Source organism: Bos indicus, chromosome X, assembly GCF_029378745.1.
Source record: "Bos indicus isolate NIAB-ARS_2022 breed Sahiwal x Tharparkar chromosome X, NIAB-ARS_B.indTharparkar_mat_pri_1.0, whole genome shotgun sequence".
NCBI lineage: Eukaryota > Metazoa > Chordata > Mammalia > Artiodactyla > Bovidae > Bos > Bos indicus.
Genome location: NC_091789.1, coordinates 94903475 through 94927937, shown reverse-complemented (window position 1 = coordinate 94927937; position 24463 = coordinate 94903475). Strand labels below are relative to the sequence as shown.

Here is a 24463-nt window from a genome sequence, read left to right as displayed (position 1 = left end):
GGTTAAAGGCCAGCTCAGTGCTTGCTTTCATAATAATGTTGTGAGGATTTTGACTTTTTCCTTGCCAAAGTGTTTTCATATGTATTATTTCATTTTAGTCTTCAATAGACCTGGGAGGGATGGAGGTCAGGACTTATTAGTTGATGTTTACAGATGAATAAAATGAGACTGAAAACAGTTCAGTGATTTGCCCAAGATGACCCATTTAGTTAGTGACAAGGCCAGGGCTCAGATGTGTGTCTCCTGCTTCCTAATCTTCTTTCTTTTAGTCTAGACACATAATTCTAGTAGACCTTGAGTGATAACTACAGACCCTGTGAACTGAAATTTATGGATTTCAATATGCTGAAACTGAAACATGCTAAGTTCTAATCAAGTGACAATCATGGAGATAGAAGTCTTAAAAAGAAGGGAAAAAAGCTCAGTTGCAAGGTGGAACAGAGCAAATGAGTGTTATGTCATAGGCTGACATGTGATCCAGAATCAACAAACCCAGCTGCCATTTTCTCAAATTTTCTGCTTTCTAGTGGGAGAAATGCAAACCAAAGAAAAAAAAGTGAACATGATTGAAATGATTTTTGCAGGTCTAAAAATCTTAAAGATTGAAGGTGGTTCCCCATGTGAATCATCTTTAAAGATTCTTTATTTTTTTAAAAAAATATTGGAGTATTGTTGATTTACAATGTTGTGTTAGTTTCTGCTGTACAGCAAAGTGAATCAGTTATACACATCTAAGGAATTTTCAAAAGCAGGTTATAAACATCAAAAACTGCAGTTTTATTAAAGAAAAGTCAGGTCAGCATCATATAATGAAGACAATCCAGGAGACAAAGAAGAAACGATTGGGGGAGGGAGGAGAGCCTGTGAGAGAAATTTCAGTGGCCTGAAGAGGCACACATAGGCTGAAGTGTGTTGAAGAGGGTGTGACAGGTGAGGAAATGCAAGCAAAGAGTGACAACCTTGTCTGCAGAAAGCTGACTGTGGAAGGAAGGGTGTCATGGTGTGTGTTCTTGACGATGAAGAAGAAAGTGCATAAGAAGGCATCAAGAGACTGAACAAGCAAGAACCTTGGAGGGTCCTATGGAGGAGCCACGACTGAGGTGTCAAAACTTTCCTTGCTACTGCGAAGCTCTTTAAAAACTCACTGCCTGAATGTGGCTCCAGAGAAAACGTCTCAGAGAGGGGTGGTAACTGTGTCCAGGTGAAGACTGAGAAATCAGCCCAAGATTTGATAATAAATTCAAATATTGTGGAGACTACTAGCGTGGGTATTTGTTTGGTCAGTTCTAAAAGCTCGGCTCAGACACTACAGCCTCAAGCTTGAACAGATGAGCAGAGATGTTCTGGCCGTTGTCCAAAAGCCGATTCTTCCAAAAGGAACAACATTGTTAATTGACCAGCTTATCAATGGATGCTCTTTCCTGTAGGTTTCTTTAGAAGTGAAAACAATACTGCTAGTCATAAAGTTTGCTGATTCCTGGCTTGGTCATCTCAGTGGGGCAAGTGCAAGGCCGTGCCAGAAACTCCAGATGACTGGAATATACACAAGCACAGTGCTACCCATAAACCATAAACGCCAGCGCTGAGCCAGGGTGCGGCTGAGCCTGGGCAGGGGGCATCCTCAAAGTGCTTCTTTATTTAAACTATGCTCCAGGGCAATGTTTCATAATGACCCCACACACCTAGCTCGCACACACAGAGCAGCCTACTCACACAGCCCCACTGTGTTCCCTGGCGTGCTTGCTTGACTTTCCATCCCTCTAGGCAAGATCCACAAATTAGCAGCTTTGTAACCCTCCCAGGACCCGGTTCTCGGGGCCTTCAGAAGAAAAAGGCAGTCAGAGAAATATGAACGCGCTAATCGGGAAACCAGCATTTCAGCCCACTCAGCCACGCGGGCCATCTACACTAACGACTTTCACCTCCCCTGGCCTTGGCTGGCTGGAGGGGCGGGGAACTAGGCAGTAAGGAGGAGGACCAAAGCGGGGGGGCGGGGGGGAAGCTGCTTGAATGAAACAATGTAACAATTGATGTGAAGCCTCGCCTCACTCCCACTCCCCAGCGCTCTTATAGGCGAGGTCCCACTGACTGACCCTTCCCATTGCTCCGTTTTCTTGTCCATTACGCACTATCCTTCCGCCTCTCCTTTTCTTTTCTTTTTTCCTCCTTCTCCTCCCCCCTCCCCCTCTCTCCAGCTCCGTGTCATTTCCTCCTTGCGCTCGCTCTCTGCCCGAGCGTCTCCAGCCAGGAGAGTAGGCGGAGCTGGGCGGTGAGGGGTGGCGTAGCGCTGGAGGGCGATGGTGGCGGAGCCGCTGGGGGCGGAGGCAACGTAGCCCCCGCAGAAAAGGAGTCCCGCCGCGACTGAGCCGAGCGGAGGATGGAGAACCGGCCTGGGTCCTTCCAGTACGTCCCTGTGCAGCTGCAAGGGGGGGCGCCCTGGGGCTTCACCCTTAAGGGGGGTCTGGAACATTGCGAACCGCTCACGGTGTCTAAGGTAAGAACTGGCTGCTCTGTCTGAGCAGTGCCCAACTTTGAATGGGCGAGCGGGTGTTCAGGCTGCCGCGGGACGCGGCCCTCAGACCAACTTTGAAACTTGGCCGGAGTTGGGGATGAAAGCCCGCTCCCCCCGTCTCCCCCCACCATGGAGCATTAGCTGCACTGGGGGTCTGGCCACCAGCCCCGGCGCAGACACTCCTTCGGGGTGGCGGGAGCGCGGGATGAGAGTGCGGCCGGTCCGAGGCTAGAGTCCCGCGCGCAGACACCCCCGAGAGGGCTCGGGGGCCGCTTCTGCTCCCCAACGTCTGGCGGCTTGCTCCCCTCCGTTGGAGCTGGAGGAAGTGGTAGCTGTTGGGAGTTGCTCCTTGGAAGTTCCCGCGCCCTTGTGGCACAGCGAGGGGCTGGAGGGACAGGCAAGGCGGCTTGGCAGCTTTCTTTGCGGTGTCTGCTCCTGGATCGACCGCCAGGCCATCCCGCCTGGGCAGATTACTGGGCGAGGGTCCGGTGTGGGAACAGAGATGAGGCGTCGGTGGCTTTCGTCAGCCTCACTTCCCACGGCCGGACGCGCGCACATCCATTCAGCCGGCGGGGCGTTGCGGCTTGGGCTCGGCCTTTCCTTCCCACCAGAGTCCTGCCCCAGCGCCGGCGAGATTTCCTGCACGTTGAGGAGCGTGGAGGAAACTTTTGCGCCATGGAGCGCAGCTGTGTTGGAGCTGCCGCCGCTGCCGCCAGAGTTTGTTTGTTTTAGGAGGCTGTGGTCTGCTGGAAGCCAAGTTGCAGCTGAGGACAGGGGAGAGGTGCTCTCCCGAGCTTTCCAGAACCCCCCTGAGCAAGCCACCCCCGAGTAGGAGTGAGGGTAGTGGGTGGGGGCCGCCGGGGCTGTAACTAGGAAGAGAGATTTGCAGGACGACTCACCTTGAGGCACCAGATGGCCAAGGGAGTGAACTTCACGAACTTTATTCTGATTTTTTTGTTTGTTTTAAGATTGTTTTTGTTTCTCTGAAAAGCCCTTCCCCTTCCAACCCGCTCAAATTGCAGTTGAGGTGGAAAACGTGAATTTGTGCTGGAGACAGAAAGATGTGGTTTCTCTGTGGGTAACAAATGTCACTTTATTGTTTTAGCTTTTTAACATAGGTCACATCTCAGGAGAGGGAGGCGAATGCCCCCCGCCACACCCCTGCAGAAACCTGTGCCCTTTTGCCAGGCACCAAATTGCTGGTTAACTTATTAGTGTAGGGGGTTCTCCAGGCCTTGAGGCCACACTCTTAGCAATCCTGGGGAGTTGTCATGGGGTGTGCCTATCACCTTGAGCTGCCTGAGGTATGCTGAGGCAAAACTTTGAGGAGCTGTCAGGGAAAACTGAAATCTTTAGCTTCTCCAAACACCTATAACAGCCTACATCTTCATCCGGCACCCCTTTTCCTCATACTAGTCATTTATTTCTAACCAGCCTAAGATGACTTTGTCACCTACTGGCATGTCACCCCCCACTCCAGTATTCTCTGGAGGGAGTAATAAGCCTTTTTTTTTTTTTTTTTTTAATTTGAACAGTCTCAAACAACCCCTTTGAGGAGGGGAATCCTGGCCTTCAGGACTTTCTTCTAATCAAACTCCTCCTCTCCCTCCATTCCACCAAGGTCAGAACAGTCTATGTAGCCCTCCATGGTCTGGCAGTTCCTCCCTTTCTTTTTATCCTGACACTACTTGCAGACTTCCCAGTCTGCCCAGACAACCTGCCTTGGAGAGGTCATTCTCCACCTCTGCCCAGGGCTCACCCATCCTAAGAGGCACCACAGAGAGTGGTTGCTGCTGTGCCCTGGGTTGTTTTGTGAGCCAGCACAAACATGGCAGGGGGTGTTACTAAGCACAGGGCAGCCAACAATTTGTGGTCTACCTGGGGGATTATTTGAGGGTAGATGAGGCTTTCCTTGGCCAAGCTGTTGAGGAAGTGACTCGTGTGTTGAGAGGCAGGGTGCCTTTTACTGATTCCCTTTCTGCTGAAGGTACGCTTGACCCCTGTTATATATGAAGGGTCATTATTACACATATTTGGTTATGCAGGGGGTAAAATCATTTCTCCCATATATTCCAAATGGCTTGAATCCTTACAGTAAAAGCCAGCTATATATATAACCTAGTTTGTTGTTGTTGTTTAGTGGCTAAGTTTTGTCTGACTTTTGCACCCCCATGGACTGTAGCCCCCCAGGCTCCTCTGTCCATGAGATTTCCCAGGCAAGAATACTGGAATGGGTTGCCATTTCCTTCTCCAGGAGATCTTCCTGACCCAGGGATCAAACCCATGTCTCCTACATTGGCAGGTGGATTCTTTTCACTGAGCCACCTGGGAAGCCCATATAACCTGGTTGTGTGTTACTCAGTCATGTCTGATTCTCTGTGACCTTACGGACTGTAGCCTGCCAGGCTCCTCTGTCCATGGGATTCTTCAGGCAAGAATACTGGAGTGGTTTGCCATTTTCTTCTCTAGGGGATCTTCACAATCCAGGGATCGCATTACAGGCAAATTATTTACCGTGTGAGCCACCAGGGAAGCCCATATAACCTGGTTAGCCCTATATTTAAAGGGGCCATGGCAGTTTTGTAAAGTTCAGTGGTTACCTGTATTTTTTTTCTTGCCTAGATAGTATGTGGCATAGTTCATTAATCCCCTTTTAATTTTCCTCCCTTTATGCTTCAGAACGATACAGCTTTCTTCTTGGAAATAGACTCAGTCTGCACACGTTGGTGGGGATGGGATAGAAGGGTATAGAAAGAGAACTGTATTGGCAGATTGAAAACTTGGGTTCTAATTCTTGCTCTGCCATTCACTAGCACCAGGATCCTGGGTACTTCACTTGCCCTCCCTGGGTTTAGATGTCTCCATGTCTACTGTGAGGTTCAAGTCTTTAAGTAAGACTGGGACAGTCTAGTAGCCAGTCTTTTCTGCTGTGCTAGCTTTGACCCTTTTCATCCTAGAAGGGTTTCTGACTGAGGAAGATGACACTTTGTTCTATTTGCACGCAGTGTTACTGTTTTATAGTGTATTTCCACATCTCTTTTTTTCATTAGCCTTCTACAGCCACCAGGTGAGACAGTCAAGGAAGGTTGTGGAGAAACTGATGGAAAAACTGAGGCTGTGATGCACTGACTGGCATGCATAGGTATGTCATATGGTGAGTCAGTGGTAGGCTCCAAATCTATCATATGTTCTACTACTTGGAGAATTTCTTTGTTAAAAATTTTTATTTTTTATTGAAGTACAGTTGATCTGGGGCTTCACAGGTGGTGCTAGTGGTAAAGAATCCTCCTGCAATGCAGGAGACACAACAGATGTGGGTTTGATCCTTGGGTCAGGAAGATTCCCTAGAGTAAGAAATGGCAACCCACTGCAGTATTCTTGCCTGAGAAATCCCATGGTCAGAGGAGCCTGGCAGGCTGCAGTCCATGGGGTCTCAAAGAGTCAGACACGACTGAACACTCTGCAATAGTATAGTATAGTTGATTTACAATTTTGTGTTAGTTTCAGGTATACAGCATAGTGATTCTTTTGTTTTAGGTTATATTCCATTATAGATTATTACAACATAATGAGCATAATTCCCTGTGCTATATAGTACATCCTTGTAGCTTATCTATTTTATGTATAGTAGTTTGTATCTGTTAGTCTCGTACTCCTAATTTGCCCCCACCTCCCTATCCACTTTGGTAACCATGAGTTTGTTCTCTGTGTCTGTCAGTTTGTTTCTGTTTTGTATATAGATTCATTTGTATTATTTTTTAGATTCCACATATATATGATATATAGTATTTGCTTTTGACTATTTCACTAAGCATAATAGTCTCTAGGTCCATGCATGTAGCTGCAAATGGCAATATATCATTCTTTTTTATGGCTGAATAGTATTGCATGCGCGCGCGCACACACACACACACACACACACACACCCCCCCCACATCTTTATCCATTTACCTGTTGATGGAAACTTGGGTTGCTTCCATATTTGGCTATTGTAAATAGTGGTGCTATGAACACTGGTGTGTGTGTATCTTTTCGAATTAATTTTTGTTTTTTCCAGCTGTATACCCAGGATTGAAATTGCTGGGTTATATGGTAGTTCTATTTTTAGTTTTTAAAGGATCCTCTATGCTATTTTCCATAGTGGCTACACAGATTTACATTCTCACCAACAGGGTACAAGGGTTCCCTTTTCTCCACACCCTCTACTTGGAGAGTTTCTTGATTTTTCTGGTGGTACTGCAGTTTGTGAAGAGACATGGGGCAATACCACTGAGGAGTGTATTCAGTCTTGGCAGCCTCCCACCCCATTGACCCTTTGCATGCCAGCCTGTGGTTCCATAGTAGGTGAGGACTGGGATGCAGACACTCCCTGGTGGAGTCTAGGCTCGGGAAATAGGAGAGGACTGTTTTGGTCACTCCAATCCACTTATGATGATCTCAGGTCAGGCAGATACAGAGGTAAGGTACCAGAACCATGGTGAGAAATATTGGAGAACTTCCTTTGGTGTCATGGGAAAAAACCCAAAAGAAATTTGGATCTGGTGTGGCATATATGCTTGGAGATAGCTTGTGGAACAGGTGGAGACATCTTGGGAGTGGAGGAGTTTGAGGAAATGTGATTAGTGGGAAAAGAGTGCATAGAGTGTGAAAGTATATTTCATAATTGTTATGGGGGAACATTTGGATCAGGAAATGATCAAGGTGAAGAAGTCATCAATTTCTATATGATCCAGTGATATCCCTGAAGGAGGGAATCACCTGTCAAAGTTGTGGAGACTGATATAGTCTTAACTTCTCTTCACTTCTTTTAACAGTTAAGTGACAAAGAAGAAATGTTTAAAAAAAGACAAACAGCAACCCCTCCCCCTAACAACTATTATTATTGATTATCCTGCACATTAAGGAATGGTTTGTGATTTCCTCATACATTGTGGTGTTTCTAAAGAAACATGACCCACTAGAGAATTGGGCCCATGCCTTTGGTTAGCATCTTATACCTTATTGACCCAGGGAGCCTGTCTGAAAGAAGTGGAGATTCTCTTCTAATCAGATTTGACTATTTGGGCTGTTTGCTACCTAGGGCTCTCCCTTTGCCCCCTCTACAGTGTAGACAGTCATCCATGAATTAGGCTCCCTGTGCTGGAAAGGTCCACTTTGGGGGATGGGTGACCTTTTCAAGGTTCTGGTGCCAGTGATTATGCATCAAATAGGGCTTCTCAGAGGTCTCAGAGATTCAAACTGTATCCTCCTGTGGTGTGTGTATGTGAAAAAAGAGAGAGAGAGAGAGTTACTAAGCTGTATTGTAAGATTCCTATACTCATTTTGAGTTCTTGGAAATGTGCCCTGAGGTTGGCTGAGGGTGGAGACCAGTGGGGGATGTAGGAAAAGGAGGAGGAGGAGAATTGGGGAGGAGGACAAGACATGGCAGAAACAGACTCATCCTATATATTTGCCATCTTCCTTGTCCATTTTTGTGACAGTCTCTATCTGGCACAGTAATGGAAGTGGCCACTAGTTACTTACTGTTCTGAAACAAAGTAGGGTCAGGTGGGGCAGTAGCCTGGAGGAAAAAGAAGTTTCACCTCCTCCGCTTAGTGTGCACTGATGTATTATTTTATCCTCTTTGGACCCAAGATTTCTATATGCCACATGGGGGTAGCCATACCTGCGCCATCTTTATTAGCACAGATGATGTGAGAATAAATTGGGCAAACCTTAATACTGTGTGGCATCCTTAGCCTAGGAAGAGGGCAGGGCATGCTCTTTAAGTTTTTAGTCTCTCCTTCATCCCCACTGAAGGACACAAAGTGGCAGCTGAGATTTCAAGAGGATGTGGATCAAGTCAGATTGAGGCCTGGCTGCGATTTGGCTGCAACTTTGAGTTCTTGTTGGGTGCACAGGTAGTGTTACGTGAGAAGTGATAGTTCTGTGAAACCTTCTTAGTTACGTTGCAGGCCAGGACCACCCCCAGACCAGGACTTGGCATTCACAAAGGGACCTTCATGAGGTCTGCTTCTTTGTGAGCTTAGTACACCCTGGTTACTTAGATGAATCCCTTCCTCATCTCTGCTTCTAGAATCAACAAAGATGTCTACTGCCTCAGCTCCCCAACTGCTCCTCTCTCTCAGAAAGTAGGCTTTTGGGTACATGGGGTAGGAATCCATCCAAAGGAAAACAAATCAGGTTGGTGAAAAGTAGTAAAGCAAAGAAAGTGGGTGATATGTCTGCTAACCTTTGGCTGAGCTTTGGCTACACACTGCTTTGGGGCCTGCTGGGCTGTTATAATACAACTGGTAACCTATTGTGATCCACACGTGTGCTCCCTGAAGTGAAAAAAAGGCCAAGCCTGTTACAGGCTTTTCCTTCTCTAAAACCTCAGACAGAGAAAATTCAGCTCCAGCTGGAAGACACTTGAACATTGCCTTTAAACAGAATTCAAATGATTTTGCCTCATGCTCTCTCCTATCTCCTCCTAGGACTTGTTTTTAAGAGAAAAGAGAAACTCAGATTTGAGGTTGGTGTTTATGGAATGATTATCTAGAGGGAACATCACAGTTTTTATAGTTAGGCTCCTTCAGAACGAGAGGGCAAAAAGATGCTGACCTGTCTAAGAAAAGTTAATGAAGAACAGCAGAGATTAAGTCAAGGGCTACCCTCACTAGCCACACACTCTCCTGCACCCCCACCAAAGGGCAGACTAAACTGAGGCCTACTAACTGAATACTGTTCTTTGAGGTGGCTGGAATCACAGATTCTCAAAGTGAGGCGGGTTTTGTGGAAGTCACCTGGTCTCAATTGATCCATGAGTCTCCTATGCAGTATCCCTGAGCTTGTTCTCCTCTGGTCATGGGGGAGCTCATTTCCTTCTTAGCCAGTCCTATTCAGTGTTTAAAAAAAAAAAAAAAACAAAGGTTTTGACTGTAGACAGCTTTTTCTCATGTCGGGCTGCAATCATTCTCCATCTGCCTACTCTCTGTGGGTTCTAGTTTTGCCTTCTGAGACCACAAAGAGCAAGTTATCTGACTTAGGACAACCTTTGGGAGGTCTGAAGACAAAGACTATGTCCCTTTGTCTCAGTTTTCTAGGCTAAAGAGCCTTAGCTCTTTTAGCTGTTCTCTGTGGGATCTGAGATCCAGCCTCCTGCTCCCACTCTGGATACACTCCAGCCTGGCCATATTCCTCTTGAGTTAGGGAGCCCACAGCTGAATGCAGTAAGTGAGGAGCTTCTGACTGAAGTTGAGTAGGACCATTCTTTAAAACAACTGAAGACTACTTTGGTTCTTTCTGGCATCCATGCCATATGAAGACTCTGTATCAAGCAAAGTGTTCTAGTGGAAGTATCTATGCTGCTGCTAAGCGACACCTGTCCAAGGCCTCTACATAGGCACCTACATGGGGACAACTACGTAAGAGATTTGGGAGGGGCACATCTCTCACTGTGTATTTAGAATTGTCCCTAGCCCTGTCCCTAGCCCAGGTCAGCCTTAGAAAAAGTGTTCTAAGGGACATGATAGAGAAGGCATAAGCCCTGACTTCCAGGAGCATATATGTTTCTACAAAGAGTTACAGCCAAGGAATTTGTATAATAGAAGAAGGAAGTGGTATTTGGTCAAAAATCAGACCTCCAGAACATCAGATTGTTTGATCTTTAACCAGTTGCTGGCTTTGAATTTGTAGGAATAAACTCTGTGAACTTAATTTTCCCCTTGTGGAACAAATAGGTGTGTTTGAGATTGAAGATGCTGACCGTACGTGACATACAAGAAGCCTCCAATTTACAGAAACCCTGGGTAGGAATTTAGACACGGCAGTCTCTAACCCTGTTAGGTTTTTATTTCTGTGCACATTGTCATTGGCACTGGTTGCAAATCTGCTATTGTTGCTGCTATTCCTCTGTTCTGAGGTCTTCTGTCTGTACCTGGAATACCCAGGGGAGTCACTCCTGCTGAAGGTCTTGCATCCACAGTCTCGTTGCCGCCCCTTCTCCATGTCCTCACATCTACCAGATTGTCACCTGAGTTGAGCAAATGTCTTTTCTTGGTACTAAACTCCTGATGGGGGAGTGTATTGAAATGGAGCTTAATCCTCATTATCACTGAAGGATGAGAGGCTTGGAGAAGAGAGTTAAAGTCTAGGAAACATGTCCCTCTAACACAGTTATTGATAGTTGTCACGTTCAGAACATTTCTGGAGAGGGCTCTTTGGTCCAGAGTATATCCTTGATGAAATCACAGAACCTAACCACCATTTTATAATATTCTATCTACAGGGAACTGCATTCAAATCTCCAAATAAGCTTGCTTATTTACAATTTTAGTCTGTCTACAGGGAACTGCATTCAGAATTTCAAATAAGCTTGCTTATTTACAAAGGTAATCTTGAAAAACAATGTGGAAGTCAGGGATAACAAGTGCTCTAGGTATTTCTGTTACACAGATCTAAGTGGGTTTGGGGTTTCTACTACTCTCACTGCCCAGGTGCTCATAGCCTTTGTGCTGGGGCCAGGATTTGTGTGTACATGCAGTGTTTGCATTGTTAAATCTCTCTGAAACTGAACTTCACAGGTTTACCTGAGTTATCTTGTAATCAGCAAGTGACCCTTTTTTATTAGTTATGTGGGTACCTAGATCACTTTCACTGTTTCTGTGGGGGCAGTTCTTTGTTTCCTGATGCTTCCCTGAAATACCTGCTTTAGACAGACTTCAAATAAGTCATTAATGAAAAAGTTGAGGTATTATATTTCCCTGCTAAAGAGTGTGCTGTAAGAACTGGGAATGGGATAGATGTTTGTCTCTTCACACCCCTTCACCCCATCTAGTATAAACAGGCCAAATGGAAAGATTGTCTTAGGCATTAGTTTTCCAAGGGATGATTTGTTCTTCCTCACATCACACTGGCATGTTTGCTTGGGCACATAGCCATCCTGGCTGGGCACCAAAATTGCAAAGATCAAGATGACTTGGTTTCTCAGAGACTAACTGCCCCCACCCCCGCAAGCCCCACTTTGACTTCATCTCTACTCCCTCCTCTTTCAGTGAAAGTCCATGACTGTGCCATGCCACAGAACGAACACTGCTTGGTAGCAACAGAGACACATTTTCCATGCATCTAGGCTACCCTTCTTTCATGTCCGGCCTTTGGTTTGCAGTCCCCACCTCCAGCACCAAGTTGCTTGAGGCCTACATGTGGGACTGTCTCACTCAAGTGCCACTGCTTCTTTGTTCATTCATTGGCTTCCCTGCTCACTGTCCAAAACCCAGCTTGTTTTTTTTTTTTTTTTTCTTTTTTGGTCACAGTGGGCCCTTCTAGTCTGCTGTACCAGCTCTGTCCCTCTTGGCTCAGCCATGCATCTGGTGTGTGTGGGGGGAGGGGAGAGAAGTTCAGCATTAAGGCTGATAAAGTTTGACAACACTCAGCAAATTGGTAGCTGGGTCAGGGGGAACTTTTCTCACGCTGTGTCTCTATCCTGTTTCAGTGGAGGACCAGACCTCTGTTCCATTCCTGATACTCTCTTATCAACTCGCTGAGTAATCTTGGCATGTTACTTCACCTCTCTGTACTCTCCTGTTTCTTCTCAGCCTCTCTGTGGGGCAAGCTTCTGCCTTATTGAAGGGATGCTATGGGCTCCAGGATCTTCTCTCAGAGTTTAGGCTGTGGAGGTGTTAAGGCTGACTGACATTAGGCAGTTCATCCAGGGCTTTGCTTTCCTCTACACTCCTACTTCCTATCTTTCCACAAATGGCTGTTTCCTGGTATGTTCTCAGGGACGACATGTCTCATGGTCTGTTAACTTTCACTCAAGTCTTTTAATGTTACATCTGTGAGGAATGCAGGAGGTGGGACTAATTTGACAGGATCAACGGTTAAGCCCAGTGATGGACAGACTCTTTGTGGTGTCTTCTGGCTTCCACTCTAATGCCACTCAGCAGATTCCCAGCTGTATGGTCTTCTCTCTTCCTGAGTCCCTGGCAGGGAAGTTTTGAGTGGTTCTCCTATACTGCCTTTCATGATCCATCAGAAATTAATTTTTCTTTGGGGGGAGGACGTTGGGGGTAAGATGAGGTAAAGCTGGGAGGAAAGCTGGTTCAACTAGTTATTCTGGAAAGGTGTTAGAGTCTCATGGCTTCTGCCCCATCTTTGCTTATGAGAGGATGACAAGCTAAAGCCTTGTCTTTGTTGGGCTGCCTTGTTGCTTTCCATTTATGTGTGTATGTGTGTGTGTTTAATATAAGTGAAAGCTCCTCTACAAACTTCTGTAGGTAGGCTGTTTTTGATGTCATCTTATCTGACTGAGAGGGTGACTGATGACATTTTGGAGCCTCGGAGGTAACTATCAGGTCTTGACTCGCATGTTCTTTGAAGGACTTGACTGAGAGTTTGGAGCTCTGTGTTAATTAGAAATTGTAATCAGGGAGTAGCAAGGCAACAGGCAGAAAGTGGACCAGGCGAGAATCTGGATGCACTACTTGTGTGCTTGTGCCTCACTGGATGGAGGGAATGCTATTTGGTTGTGTCTCAGCAACCTCTCGAAACAAAATGGGCAATCCAGGCCTAGTATGATAGGATAGGAGACGTAGTGGACCTGCTGTGTGGGAAATACTGGTACTTTTAGGAGTTTTACGTATATTCTTATCTAATTTTACAATAACTCTTTGAGGTAGATATTGATCTCCCCATAAGTGATAGACTCCACATGGATAAACTGACCTTCAAATTGACTTCTGTCTGACTCCACATCCCAAGCTATTTTCATAAGTAAAAGAAAGAGAAGAAGAACTAGGTAAGAGTATGATGGGGGAAGCTGGGAAAAGAGAGAAAGAAAAATTAAAGAAATGTAATCTGCTGCAAAAACTGGTAATGTTACCGATATATGCCCCTCAGGGGTCAGGGTCAAAGGAAAGGTATTGTTTTATTTTGTTCTAAATCTCAAATCAGGGTAAGAAGTATAAGCTTGGATTCAGAAGACCCTAAGTTCAGTCTTCGATTTGCCATTCAATATTTGTGCATCAATGGGCATGTCATTTTCCTTTCTGTGTCTCCATTTCCTCACCTGCAAAACAAAATAATAAAATTCACACTTTTTTCCAGTAGGGAGGGAGATTGAGTTTATCCTTTTTTTTTTTTTTTTTTTTTTTGAGTTTATCCTTTACCTCATATAAATACTAGATGTGTATGCGATTTAAGAAGAAAGGAAAAGCATTCCACAGATGTCCGTTATTAAACAGAAAATTTCTTAGGGGAATTCTGAACTTAAACAATGAAGTGTATGAAGTTACCAAATCTTTGGAAGTTGTATGAAATGGCAGGACATCTTTAATGCAATGTTTGCTGCTGGCAGACATTGGAATACCAGACATGATTTCTGGCTAATGTTTGAAGAGACAGCAATTTGAAAGGTGATGCTAAGCCTTGTTTGGCTCCTACCTAAGAGCTCTCAATTAAGCCTCCAATCAATCAATCAGTCCGCCAGTCAACACATATTTGTTGAGTACTTTGTAAAGTGCTAGAGAATACAAGAGATAGTCACCATGGAAGACCTGTTCCATAGAAATGACTGTTTTGTTGAAGAGGGACATTACTGCAAGCCTAGGGAACAAAAACCTTACTTTAAGTGCTGAAACCATGGGCTAGGTTCTAAGAGCAACATTTTCAAAAACTTTATTGAAGTATAGTTGATTTACGATGTGTTAATTTCTACTGTACAGCAAAGTGATTCAGTTGTATGTATACATACATTCTTTTCATATTCTTTTCCATTATAGTTTATCACAGGATATTGATTATAGTTCCCTGTGCTATACAGTAGAAGCTTGTTGTTTATCCATTCTGTATATAATAGCTTGCATCTGTTCCCCACCCACCTCCCCCTTGGCAACCACAAGTCTGTTCTCTATGTCTGTAGGTAAGAGCAACATTTGTTCAGTGAGAAGAGATTTCATTGTAGGCTGATGTGGTTGGAAGCTTTGTGGAAAAAGGAAGAATTGAAGCTAGGTCTTGAGGGCTATATAGGATTTAGGTAGGCTGGGGAGGAAGAAAGGCATTCATTCTAGTTAGTACAAGTGTTGCATGTTCTAAGGACACAGACAAGTGACAGGCCGGTTGGTTCACCCTACAGTGAACTAACAGTATGAGCTCCTCAAGATCTGGGTATGTGTGGTTTGTTCATTTATTCACTTGTTAAAGCATCACTATGAACAAAGCTAGTGGAGGTGATGGAATTCCAGTTGAGCTATTTCAAATCCTGAAAGATGATGCTGTGAAAGTGTTGCACTAAATATGCCAGCAAATTTGGAAAACTCAGCAGTGGCCATAGGACTGGAAAAGGTCAGTTTTCATTCCAATCCCAAAGAAAGGCAATGCCAAAGAATGCTCAAACTACTGCACAATTGCACTCATTTCCCACGCTAGTAAAGTAATGCTCAAAGTTCTCCAAGCCAGGCTTCAGCAATATGTGAACTGTGAACTTCCAGATGTTCAAGCTGGTTTTAGAAAAGGCAGAGGAACCAGGCATCAAATTGCCAACATCTGCTGGATCATCGAAAAAGCAAGAAAGTTCCAGAAAAACAGCTATATCTGCTTTATTGACTATGCCAAAGCCTTTGACTGTGTGGATCACAATAAACTGTAGAAAATTCTGAAAGAGATGGGAATACCAGACCACCTAACCTGCCTCTTGAGAAACCTATATGCACAACAGGAAGCAACAGTTAGAACTGGACATGGAACAACAGACTGGTTCCAAATAGGAAAAGGAGTACATCAAGGCTGTATATTGTCACCCTGCTTATTTAACTTATATGCAGAGTACATCATGAGAAACACTGGGCTGGAAGAAGCACAAGCTGGAATCAAGATTGCCGGGAGAAATATCAATAACCTCAGATATGCAGATGACACCACCCTTATGGCAGAAAGTGAAGAGGAACTAAAAAGGTGTTGATGAAAGTGAAAGAGGAGAGTGAAAAAGTTGGCTTGAAGCTCAGCATTCAGAAAACTAAGATCATGGCATCTGGTCCCATCACTTCATTGGAGATGGATGGGGAAACAGTGGAAACAGTGTCAGACTTTATTTTTGGGGGCTCCAAAATCACTGCAGATGGTGAATGCAGCCATGAAATTAAAAGACGCTTGCTCCTTGGAAGGAAAGTTATGACCAACCTAGATAGCATATTCAAAAGCAGAGATATTACTTTGCCAACAAAGGTCCATCTAGTCAAGGCTATGGTTTTCCCAGTGGTCATGTATGGATGTGAGAGCTGGACTATGAAGAAAGCTGAGCACCGAAGAATTGATGCTTTTGAACTGTGGTGTTGGAGAAGACTAAAGTCCCTTGGACTTCAAGGAGGTCCAACCAGTCCATCCTGAAGAAGATCAGTCTCTTGGAGGGACTGATGCTGAAGCTGAAACTCCAGTACTTTGGCCACCTCATGCAAAGAGTTGACTCATTTGAAAAGACCCTGATGCTGGGAGGGATTGGGGGCAGGAGGAGAAGGGGACGACAGAGGATGAGATGGCTGGATGGCATCACTGACTTGATGGACATGAGTTTGAGTGAACTCCAGGAGTTTGTGATGGACAGGGAGGCCTGGTGTGCTGCGATTCATGGGGTCGCAAAGAGTCGGACACGACTGAGTGACTGAACTGAACTGAATTCATGCATTAAATTTATCGAGTGCCTGTTGTAGGAGCTGAGCTATTCTTCCTATGGCCTGTGAAACCAGCACAGAGCCCCATAAATGCCACTTTTATTTGGTTTCTATTAATATTTTCATAGTACATATCTTGAGCCAGGCACTGGTTTTCTATCTTAATACATATTAGCTCCTTTATCAACCCCATTTTTACAGATGAGGAAATTGAGGCACAGAGAGGTTAAATAACTTGCACACTGTCTTACTGCTTGTGTGCCTGGATAAGTGGATCAGTGGAGATATGCTTGATTGTTATCGAGTAATGAGATATAAAGGTGAATGGATTTGAGTCAGTTATTCTGAAGCACCCAGAACATCAGGCTGTGGGGTGGACTCAGGTTGGAAGTACATACCCATTTTGTTGTTTTTTTGGAAGACTACTGTTAATGTGTTAAAAATAAAGCACCTAACACAGTACCACAGCTGTATATGTGCTTCCACGAGGAAAGACCTACACTGAACAACTGGAGGGGGCATTTTAAACGATCAGTCATCTTGGCAACATGTTGACTGTTGTTAATACATTAGCAAGTTGCCAGAGGTAGTGGTAATATATAACATTGGAATCTGAAGAAATGAGGGAGAGGCAGGAGTTGAGATGAATCCAATATTTCTAATCTAAAAGGCTCTTGGTGGTGATGGAGGTTGGGAGGGCTAACTGGGTTTAGTTCAGTTTTGGATCTTCTGAGACCTTAGGATTATCGAGGTAAGGTGTTCCATAGGCAGTTCAGGAAAAATAAAAGTTTATTTAAGGCCACTGGTCAGTTAAAACAACAAATTATTGTTTCAGGAACATAATGATTAACACAGATGATTTACTAATCTGCTGATTGTTGTGGAAATCAGTGAATTGCCAGACAATCTCATGCCCCAGCAGACATCGGAACAGGCCAGCATTGTTATTTAATGGGCTTTTCTGGTCATAGTTTGGTCTTGCTATCTCCAATCTGCAGGCTGCCTAGTCACCTGAGGTATTACTGGCTGCAGTTCTTTCTGCCTAACCGAGTGTTTTTAAGTGATGGGGAAGTCCAACAATCGAACAAAGAAAAAAGAGAAGAAACTCAAAATATGAAAATTCAGACAGGAATTTGGAAATGTTAAAAGGTTTGAGGCTGTTAAAAAACATCAGTTGTCTTGCCAACTTGTTTAAGGATTGTTTTCTGTATATGAAAAGTAAAATGTGTGGGCTTGATAAGGCAAACTCCACTGGAGTTTCAAGTCTGGATTGCATTTTTGGTGTCAGTAGTTTTATGCTGTCTACATAGTGGAGTATTATTAATCTGTGAATATCATTGTTCATATTTCTGCAGTAGCAAGGGATCTTTGAAAAAACATTATTAAACTTGCAAGTATGATTTGTTTTCAGTGGTGTCTTCACTGTACTTTCATCCTGAGTTTTACATTAAAATAAAAAGGAGATAGGGATTTATTTCACAAATTCATTGCTGCAAATCTGGCTAGAAAACATCACTGTATTAAGAGACTTTTGCATATTTGGAATGATTATCTAACCCGATGCCCTGTATCCTTACAGAAAATTCTCAGGAAAAGTTAACTTTGTGTACAGGTGGGTGTGCCAGTCCCTTGCCTACCTCCATTCTTCTTAGATTTGCTTTCTATAACTGTAATTTTTTTTTTTTTTTTGCTTTTCTGTGTGATGAAAAACTGAAATTCAGAATGTTGTAAAGATGCTTGTGCCATGGAACTTGGTCTCTTCACTCTCCTTTCCTCCCTCGTAGACAAAACTCATTTCATGGTAAAAATCTAATGGGCACATGGGTTCCTTTACCTAACTCTTCTCTCTGGCCAGGTGAAATAGCTTGTAATTTATATTTGAAACTGATTGGAATATCTAACTGCTGGGGGTATTTTTGTGACTACCCAAGTGCTCTGGCTTTTACAAGAGCCAGCTTGCCAGTTTCTCTCTGCTGTATGAGGTCTGGTGGGAGGATGATATTCTCCCTCTCTGGATGTAAAGGGTTAAATATGTAATTTTCATGTTTTCCCGTGCCTTTGGCTGGAGAAATGCACAGTGTTCTGAAACCTGCCCAGGCCCTGCACATACTGTATCTGCTTAAAGAAGGCTTTGGCTCTTAGCCCTTCTCAGCTGCATTAGGGTTCAGGTTTCATCTTTCTCCCCTTCCAGCCACTAATAAAAGCCAAAAGAATTAAGGATCAGGGAGAGTTAATTCCCACTGCTAAGACCCAGGTGGGGCCCTTCCACCTCCCATCCCATCTTCTAGGTTAGAGCTCTAATTCAGGGCTGAGCTCTAGTCTAAGCCTGTATGTGACAGCGATCTGGAACAGGCCGCAGAAAAGCACTTGACGATCAGGTTTTGCCTTGTGCTGGCATATCTCTCTCTCCCTCTCTCTCTCCCCTCCCTCTCTCTCTCTCTCCCCATCTCCCCGCTCCCTTTCTCCCTATCTCCTATCTCCCTCTTTCCCCATGCAGCAACTCTATTGGGATCTTAGAAGAGATGAGGGGTCAAGCCAACCAATGCTATTACAGAGATGGAAATGATGTATCATTGTTCTTTTCTTCTAAACTAGGAGTTTGGGATGAAGCTTCTGCTTTTTTTTTTTTTTTAAAGTCCCTGACCCAACCTCAGTACAACATTAGGAATCTCATTCAGAATAAGAAATGTCATTGATATTTCACCCAACTTAAAAGAGATGCATAATAATGAGCTCTAAAATAGTGAGCTCAGTCAGAGAGGGCAACTTTGAAGGAGGATTTTGTAAGAACTGGGATAGGCAGGAAGAAGCTTCCTTCTGGAACAACTACACTATTGTAGTTGCCTCCTCAATGGTTTCCCTCCCTTTGATCACCCCCTCCCACTTAAAATTATTTACTGTTTCCCTATTACCTCCAAAATAGAGCCCAAACTATTTTAGCCTGATGTAGGGACTATTGTCCACTGGGCTCAAGTTTTACTTTCTAGCACTCCTTCCAGGACACAGATTTTCAGGCAGAGTGATTTCCTTTCCAACCCCCACCCCCAACACAGCCAGGAAGTTCTGGCCTCCAAATTTCCCATCCTGATGTTCCTTGAGTGACTTACTGGCCACTCAGAAGACCTACTCCCCTCCTCTTCCTTTCGGGCCTAACCTTCAAGCCCTACTCAAGGGCATCATTTCAGTCTGCTTTTGGTGAGGAAAGTCTCTCCCTTTTTGAAATCCTGGACCTCTGATTTTCTAGTAGAAATCTTTGACTGCCCTGTGTCCAGTTTGCTAGACCCAAATCTTCTAGAGGACAATGGCTATGTCCCCTGTATCTTTACTGTTCTCAGCACAGAGCAGAGTAGACTCTCCATAATGTTTGCTGAAAGAGTCAAGTAAAACTTTTGTACTAAATAACAGGTTATGTCCCCCTTTCTTCTCCTCATTCCAAATGAGAAAGAGGAAATGACTTGAAGAGCTGGATATACTAGCTGAGTTTTCCAGTCTCTCTGTGACACCTAGTAACTGGGGTGAGCCTTGGATCACACAAACACACACATGAACTCAGGACAGAGGGAACAAATAGAAGGAAATAGTGGTACATGTGAACATGGAGAGGGATCCCAGACACAACCCTGGATGAGAAGGGAGAGGGCAGCCGTGGAGGCTAGGGCCATCTAACTGCTTGTCCAAGACCTGCCTGCAGTTGGGTTTGCTACGGTTGGGTTTCTTGCCACTGCAGCTCGTGTGCGTGAACTGTGTTCCTGAGGCTCGCCTGTGGGAGCGGCCTGCTGGCTGATGATTACAGCATTCCCTTGCTGTTGGGAAACGTTGCTGTGAGACTCTTAAAACAGCAGCCACCCCTCTTGTTGCTATGTGTTCAGGGAGGGTCGACTGTGAGTCTTTGGCCTGACTCAAGTGTTTCATTGCTTCAACTGAAAGGAGATAGCTTTATGTGAACCTACTCTGTGTGTGTTTGTGTGTGTGTGTATTTTCACTTTTGCTTAAGCAAGCCCTAACGCGTTCTGTCTGACTAGCCTTGGATATGAGTCACCGTCTGGTATTTATACCCAGTGCCTTTTCTCACTGTTTTATTCAAAGCTGAGAATGCTGAAAAGAGCCAAAAGGAACCTTCTCCATCCTCCTTCCTAATGGGGTCTCATCTAATTGGCAGCTGTTTCTGTGGAAGCCAATTAGGTTATGTTAAGGCACTAAAGGAAACACATTGGAGCTCACACTGGCACTACTGTGACAGTTTAAAATACACTGTGGGGCCTTCTCTTAATTTGGTCCTGCCCAGACTATAGTTGGAGAGTTTGGTCTCTGGAGCAAAGTTTAGGAACAGGCCTCCAAAGGGACCCCCCCAGGGAAATGTTTGTCCCTATCAGGATCACATAGTAAGTTTGCAAGGAGTACAAGAATCTGAGAAAGTCTTAGAGGAGGTAATTCAGTCTTTGCAGGCATTGGTGGGAGAAACAGAATGTTAGCATGCTCCTCACTGCTGTTCCCATTAAGGTTCTTCCAAAGTTGACAGTTTTGTCTTGGGAGCGTGCTCCTAGAGTGTGGGAATGGTAACCCCATCAGGGCCACTGTTGTTATCAAAAGGACAGGGCCTCAGAGAGGAAGGACATGACTTCTAGCATGGTTATTTGGAGGCCAGGCAGCCAGTAAATCATTTGAGAATGAATTAAAAGTTCAAAGGGCAGGCAGGAATGCTTTGGGTGACCTCATAGGTGCTTGAAAAATCAAAGGGATAGCTGGTGTGCTTTTATTTTTTGAGGGCTGGTTCGAAGAAGCAAGGGAATAGAAGTACACAGTAGGAAATTGGCTTTCTGTTTTCATGTGCTTGGGAGCCTTAACTCTGGGCTAGGGATGATCAAAGCTACCATGATTAAATGCCAATTACGTTCTGGGAATTTTATGTGCACAATCTCTAATCTTCTCATCATTTCTCTAAATTAACTGATAGAACTCCTGTTTTACATATGAAAAAAAAAGAGGCTCAGAGAGGCCAAACAACATTCTCAAAGTAACAAGGCCAGAAAGTGGTAGAGCTGTGGTTTGAACCCAAATTGGCCTGACCACAAATTCTATGCTTATCCCACTGTAGTTTGGAATTTTGTTTCAAATCCTCTTTTTGTGCCTCATGTTCTCTAATACCAATATTAACTATTACTCTGCCTATGTCCTGTGTACCATAGCATTGGAGAAGTGGGGGGTCATACAGACCAGTCATTCCCAAGCTTTCCTAGGAAGTTTTTAAATATGTGGATTACACTCCTAGGATTAAATAATACAGTGTATGAGATATACTTAATAGTGTCCCTATTCTGTGCTGTGCTTAGTCGCTCAGTTGTGTCTGACTCTTTGCAACCTCATGGAGTGTAGCCACCCCACCCCCCTAGGCTCCTCTGTCCATGGGAATTCTCCAGGCAAGAATACTGGAGTGGATTGCCATGCCCTCCTCCAGGGGATCTTCCCGACCCAAGGATCAAACCCAGGTTTCCCGCCTTGCAGGTGGTTTCTTTACTGTCTGAGCCACCAGGGAAGCCCAAGAGCACTGGGGTGGGTAGCCTATCCCTTCTCCTGGGGATCTTCCCGACCCAAGAATTGAACCGGGGCCTCCTGCATTGCAGGCGGATTCTTTAGTAGCTAAGCTACCAGGGAAGCTCCCATCCCTATTCTAAGAGACAGAAATTACAGTTTAGAGAGTTTCCATAATCCACTGGACCAGTAAGTAGCAGAGCTGGTATTCAAATTTCGGATTTTAGAGTGACTATTCTTCGTAATGTCCATGGTGCCTCTCACTCTGGGACAAGGTAAGTGATAAACAGAAAATTCTTCAACTGTCTGATAGTGTCTACTTGAACAATCTTTCTCTTTTTAAATCTCAAACCCCAATATATCTAAAGTGGAACTTGTTATCTTCCCCTTGCCAAACAGGCTCTGTCCTTGGCCTCCTGCCTCCCAGTCAGCTAGCATTGAAATCTTGGAGTCACTGCTTATTCACCCCCTATATCCAATCCATCACCACATACTGTCAGTCCTTCTTCCTTCAAAATAGCCCTCTTATCTACTCCCTTCCTTTCAATTCCTGCGACTCCCACCCTCTTCCAAGCCCTTATTTATTTCTGGACTTCTGGATTCCTGGCTAGCTTTCCCACCTCTAGGCTCACCCATTTAAATTTTACCCTCTAAGTCACTTCCTCTATCTGAGAATTTTAATTTCCCTATCTGTACAGAGAATAAGCTGAACTGACAGGTTGATCTCTGCAGTTCTTTCCAGCTCTGACATTCTAGACGAGCAAATTATCATTGACACTCCTGTACTGCCCTTTCACTTGAATAGTTGCTCTGGCTCCATTCTCCTAGCCTTGCATAAATCTTTCCTCCATATTGTTCCTAGAGTCTTTATGTGAAATCAACTTACAGTTGAAAGAGGCATTTCAAGTTGGCCAACACTCACCCACTGCCTGACTACCATTTATGACGCCCTTGAATTTGGCTGACCAGGCTGTGCCTGAACCCTTCTGCTAATAGTAAAAACTTTCTCATGAGTCAGCCCTTTGCATTGTTGGGTAGCTACAGTTGTAAAATTCTCCTACCACAAACTGACAACAGTTAATTGGCCTTTGTGACACTCTGTTATTCAAAAACTTTCTTCAGTTTTGTTTAAGTACCAACCCTTCAAATTTGGCAACCCAAGTTCTCTATAATATGGTTCTACCTTCTCTCCTAGCCTTACATCCTCTCTACTCCCTTTGTATTTCTTCCAAATAAAATGGCTAATATTTATTGCACACTTACTGGATGCTAGACACTGTTCTCAGTCATTTTGCATGTTTTATCTTATTTAATCCATATAGCAACTATATAAATTCCTATTGTTCTCCCCCATTTTGCAGAGGAGGAAAATGAGGCATATAGAAATTTGAAACATGTATAATATCATGTATGAAACGAGTCACCAGTCCAGGTTCGATGCATGATACTGGATGCTTGGGGCTGGTGCACTGGGACGACCCAGAGGGAGGGTATGGGGAAGGAGGAGGGAGGAGGGTTCAGGATGGGGAACACAGGTATACCTGTGGCGGATTCATTTCGATATTTGTCAAAACTAATACAATATTGTAAAGTTTAAAAATAAAATAAAATAAAATAAAAAAGAATTGTAAATGATTTACCCAGAGTCTCACAGCTAGGACTTCCCAGGTGGCACTAGTGGCAAAGAACCCTCCTGCCAATGCAAGAGACATAAGAGACGTGGGTTCCATCCCTGGATTGGGAAGATACCCTGGAGAAGGGCGTGGCAACCCACTCCAATATTCTTGCCTGGAGAATCCCATGGACAGAGGACCCTGACGGGCTACAGTCCATAGGGTCGCAAAGAGTCGGACACACTGAGTGACTTAGCACACACACACACACAGCTAGTAAATAGTAGAGCTATGATGTTAATCCAGAAAGGCTGTCGAGAACACATGTCCGTAATCCCTGCCATACACAGTAAGCCCCGAATATGACAACTCACAATTTCCTACACATACTCATTGCTTTGTTCATCATCTTCTTTCAGTGTCTTCCTAGTCCTACCTACCTGACTAAATCTTGCCTATTCTTTGAGGCCCAACAGAAATTATGCTTGCTTTTTGGTGCCATTCTACTCTTACATCCCTCCATTCTTCTCCATTTTTCTTCCCACAAAATGTTTACAGTTTTCTTTACCTCTCTGCTAGAGCTCACCATGTTCTTTCTAATTAGCAGTGTGAACCTGTTTTATATTACTTATGGAGATTTTTTTCATATTTTAAGTTTATATGAATCTTTGCTTTCTGAATCTGATTTCTTTCTTAGGCTCAAAATTTAATTTCTCTCATTGCCCTGTGATTTGTACATTTGTTCCCAAGTACCATTAGTGACTGGGACAAGAAAGCCAAACAGTTCAAGCATTGCCATCTGTAGTAATATTGTATAGTATGTATTGCGTAGTTATTTACATATGTATTATTTTATATATACATTTATAAAATGCAATATAAAATTTATATATTTACAATTTCATATTATAATATTAATTATATATTGTGATATTAAATATTTATTTTAACTAAGAGCTGAATGAAGAACAACCTAAAAATGAAGGAGGAATTTTCTTAGAGCCTCTGTCCCCAAATATGACTGCCTTAATATTTATTACTTCTCATTTTCCCTCTTCCTAGCCCTTAATATTTATTGCTGTGCTATCTACAAACTAATATAAATTTTGCTTTTTTACATCAATGGATAGGTAGATAGAAGGATAGATACTTTACTGCTTAAT

At 44.0% G+C, this 24463-nt stretch overlaps 1 protein-coding gene across 3 annotated transcripts in view; it reads left to right on the top strand.

Annotated features, from left to right (window-relative positions):
* Nucleotides 1-2095: 2095 nt before the first annotated feature.
* Nucleotides 2096-24463, top strand: part of SHROOM4 (shroom family member 4) — a 264232-nt gene continuing 241864 nt past the window's right edge. Inside the window, exons 1-2 of one of the 3 annotated variants that reach the window (XM_070784326.1) lie at nt 2097-2494; nt 5563-5654. Coding sequence is in view for 1 of the 3 variants with exons in the window: in XM_019955780.2 (XP_019811339.2) it covers nt 2378-2494 (117 nt within the window). In the remaining 2 variants the exon portion in view is untranslated. Of the gene's footprint in view, nt 2495-2884; nt 5655-24463 lie in introns of those variants that run through there. The other 2 variants (XM_019955780.2, XM_070784325.1) reach the window with 2 other exon arrangements.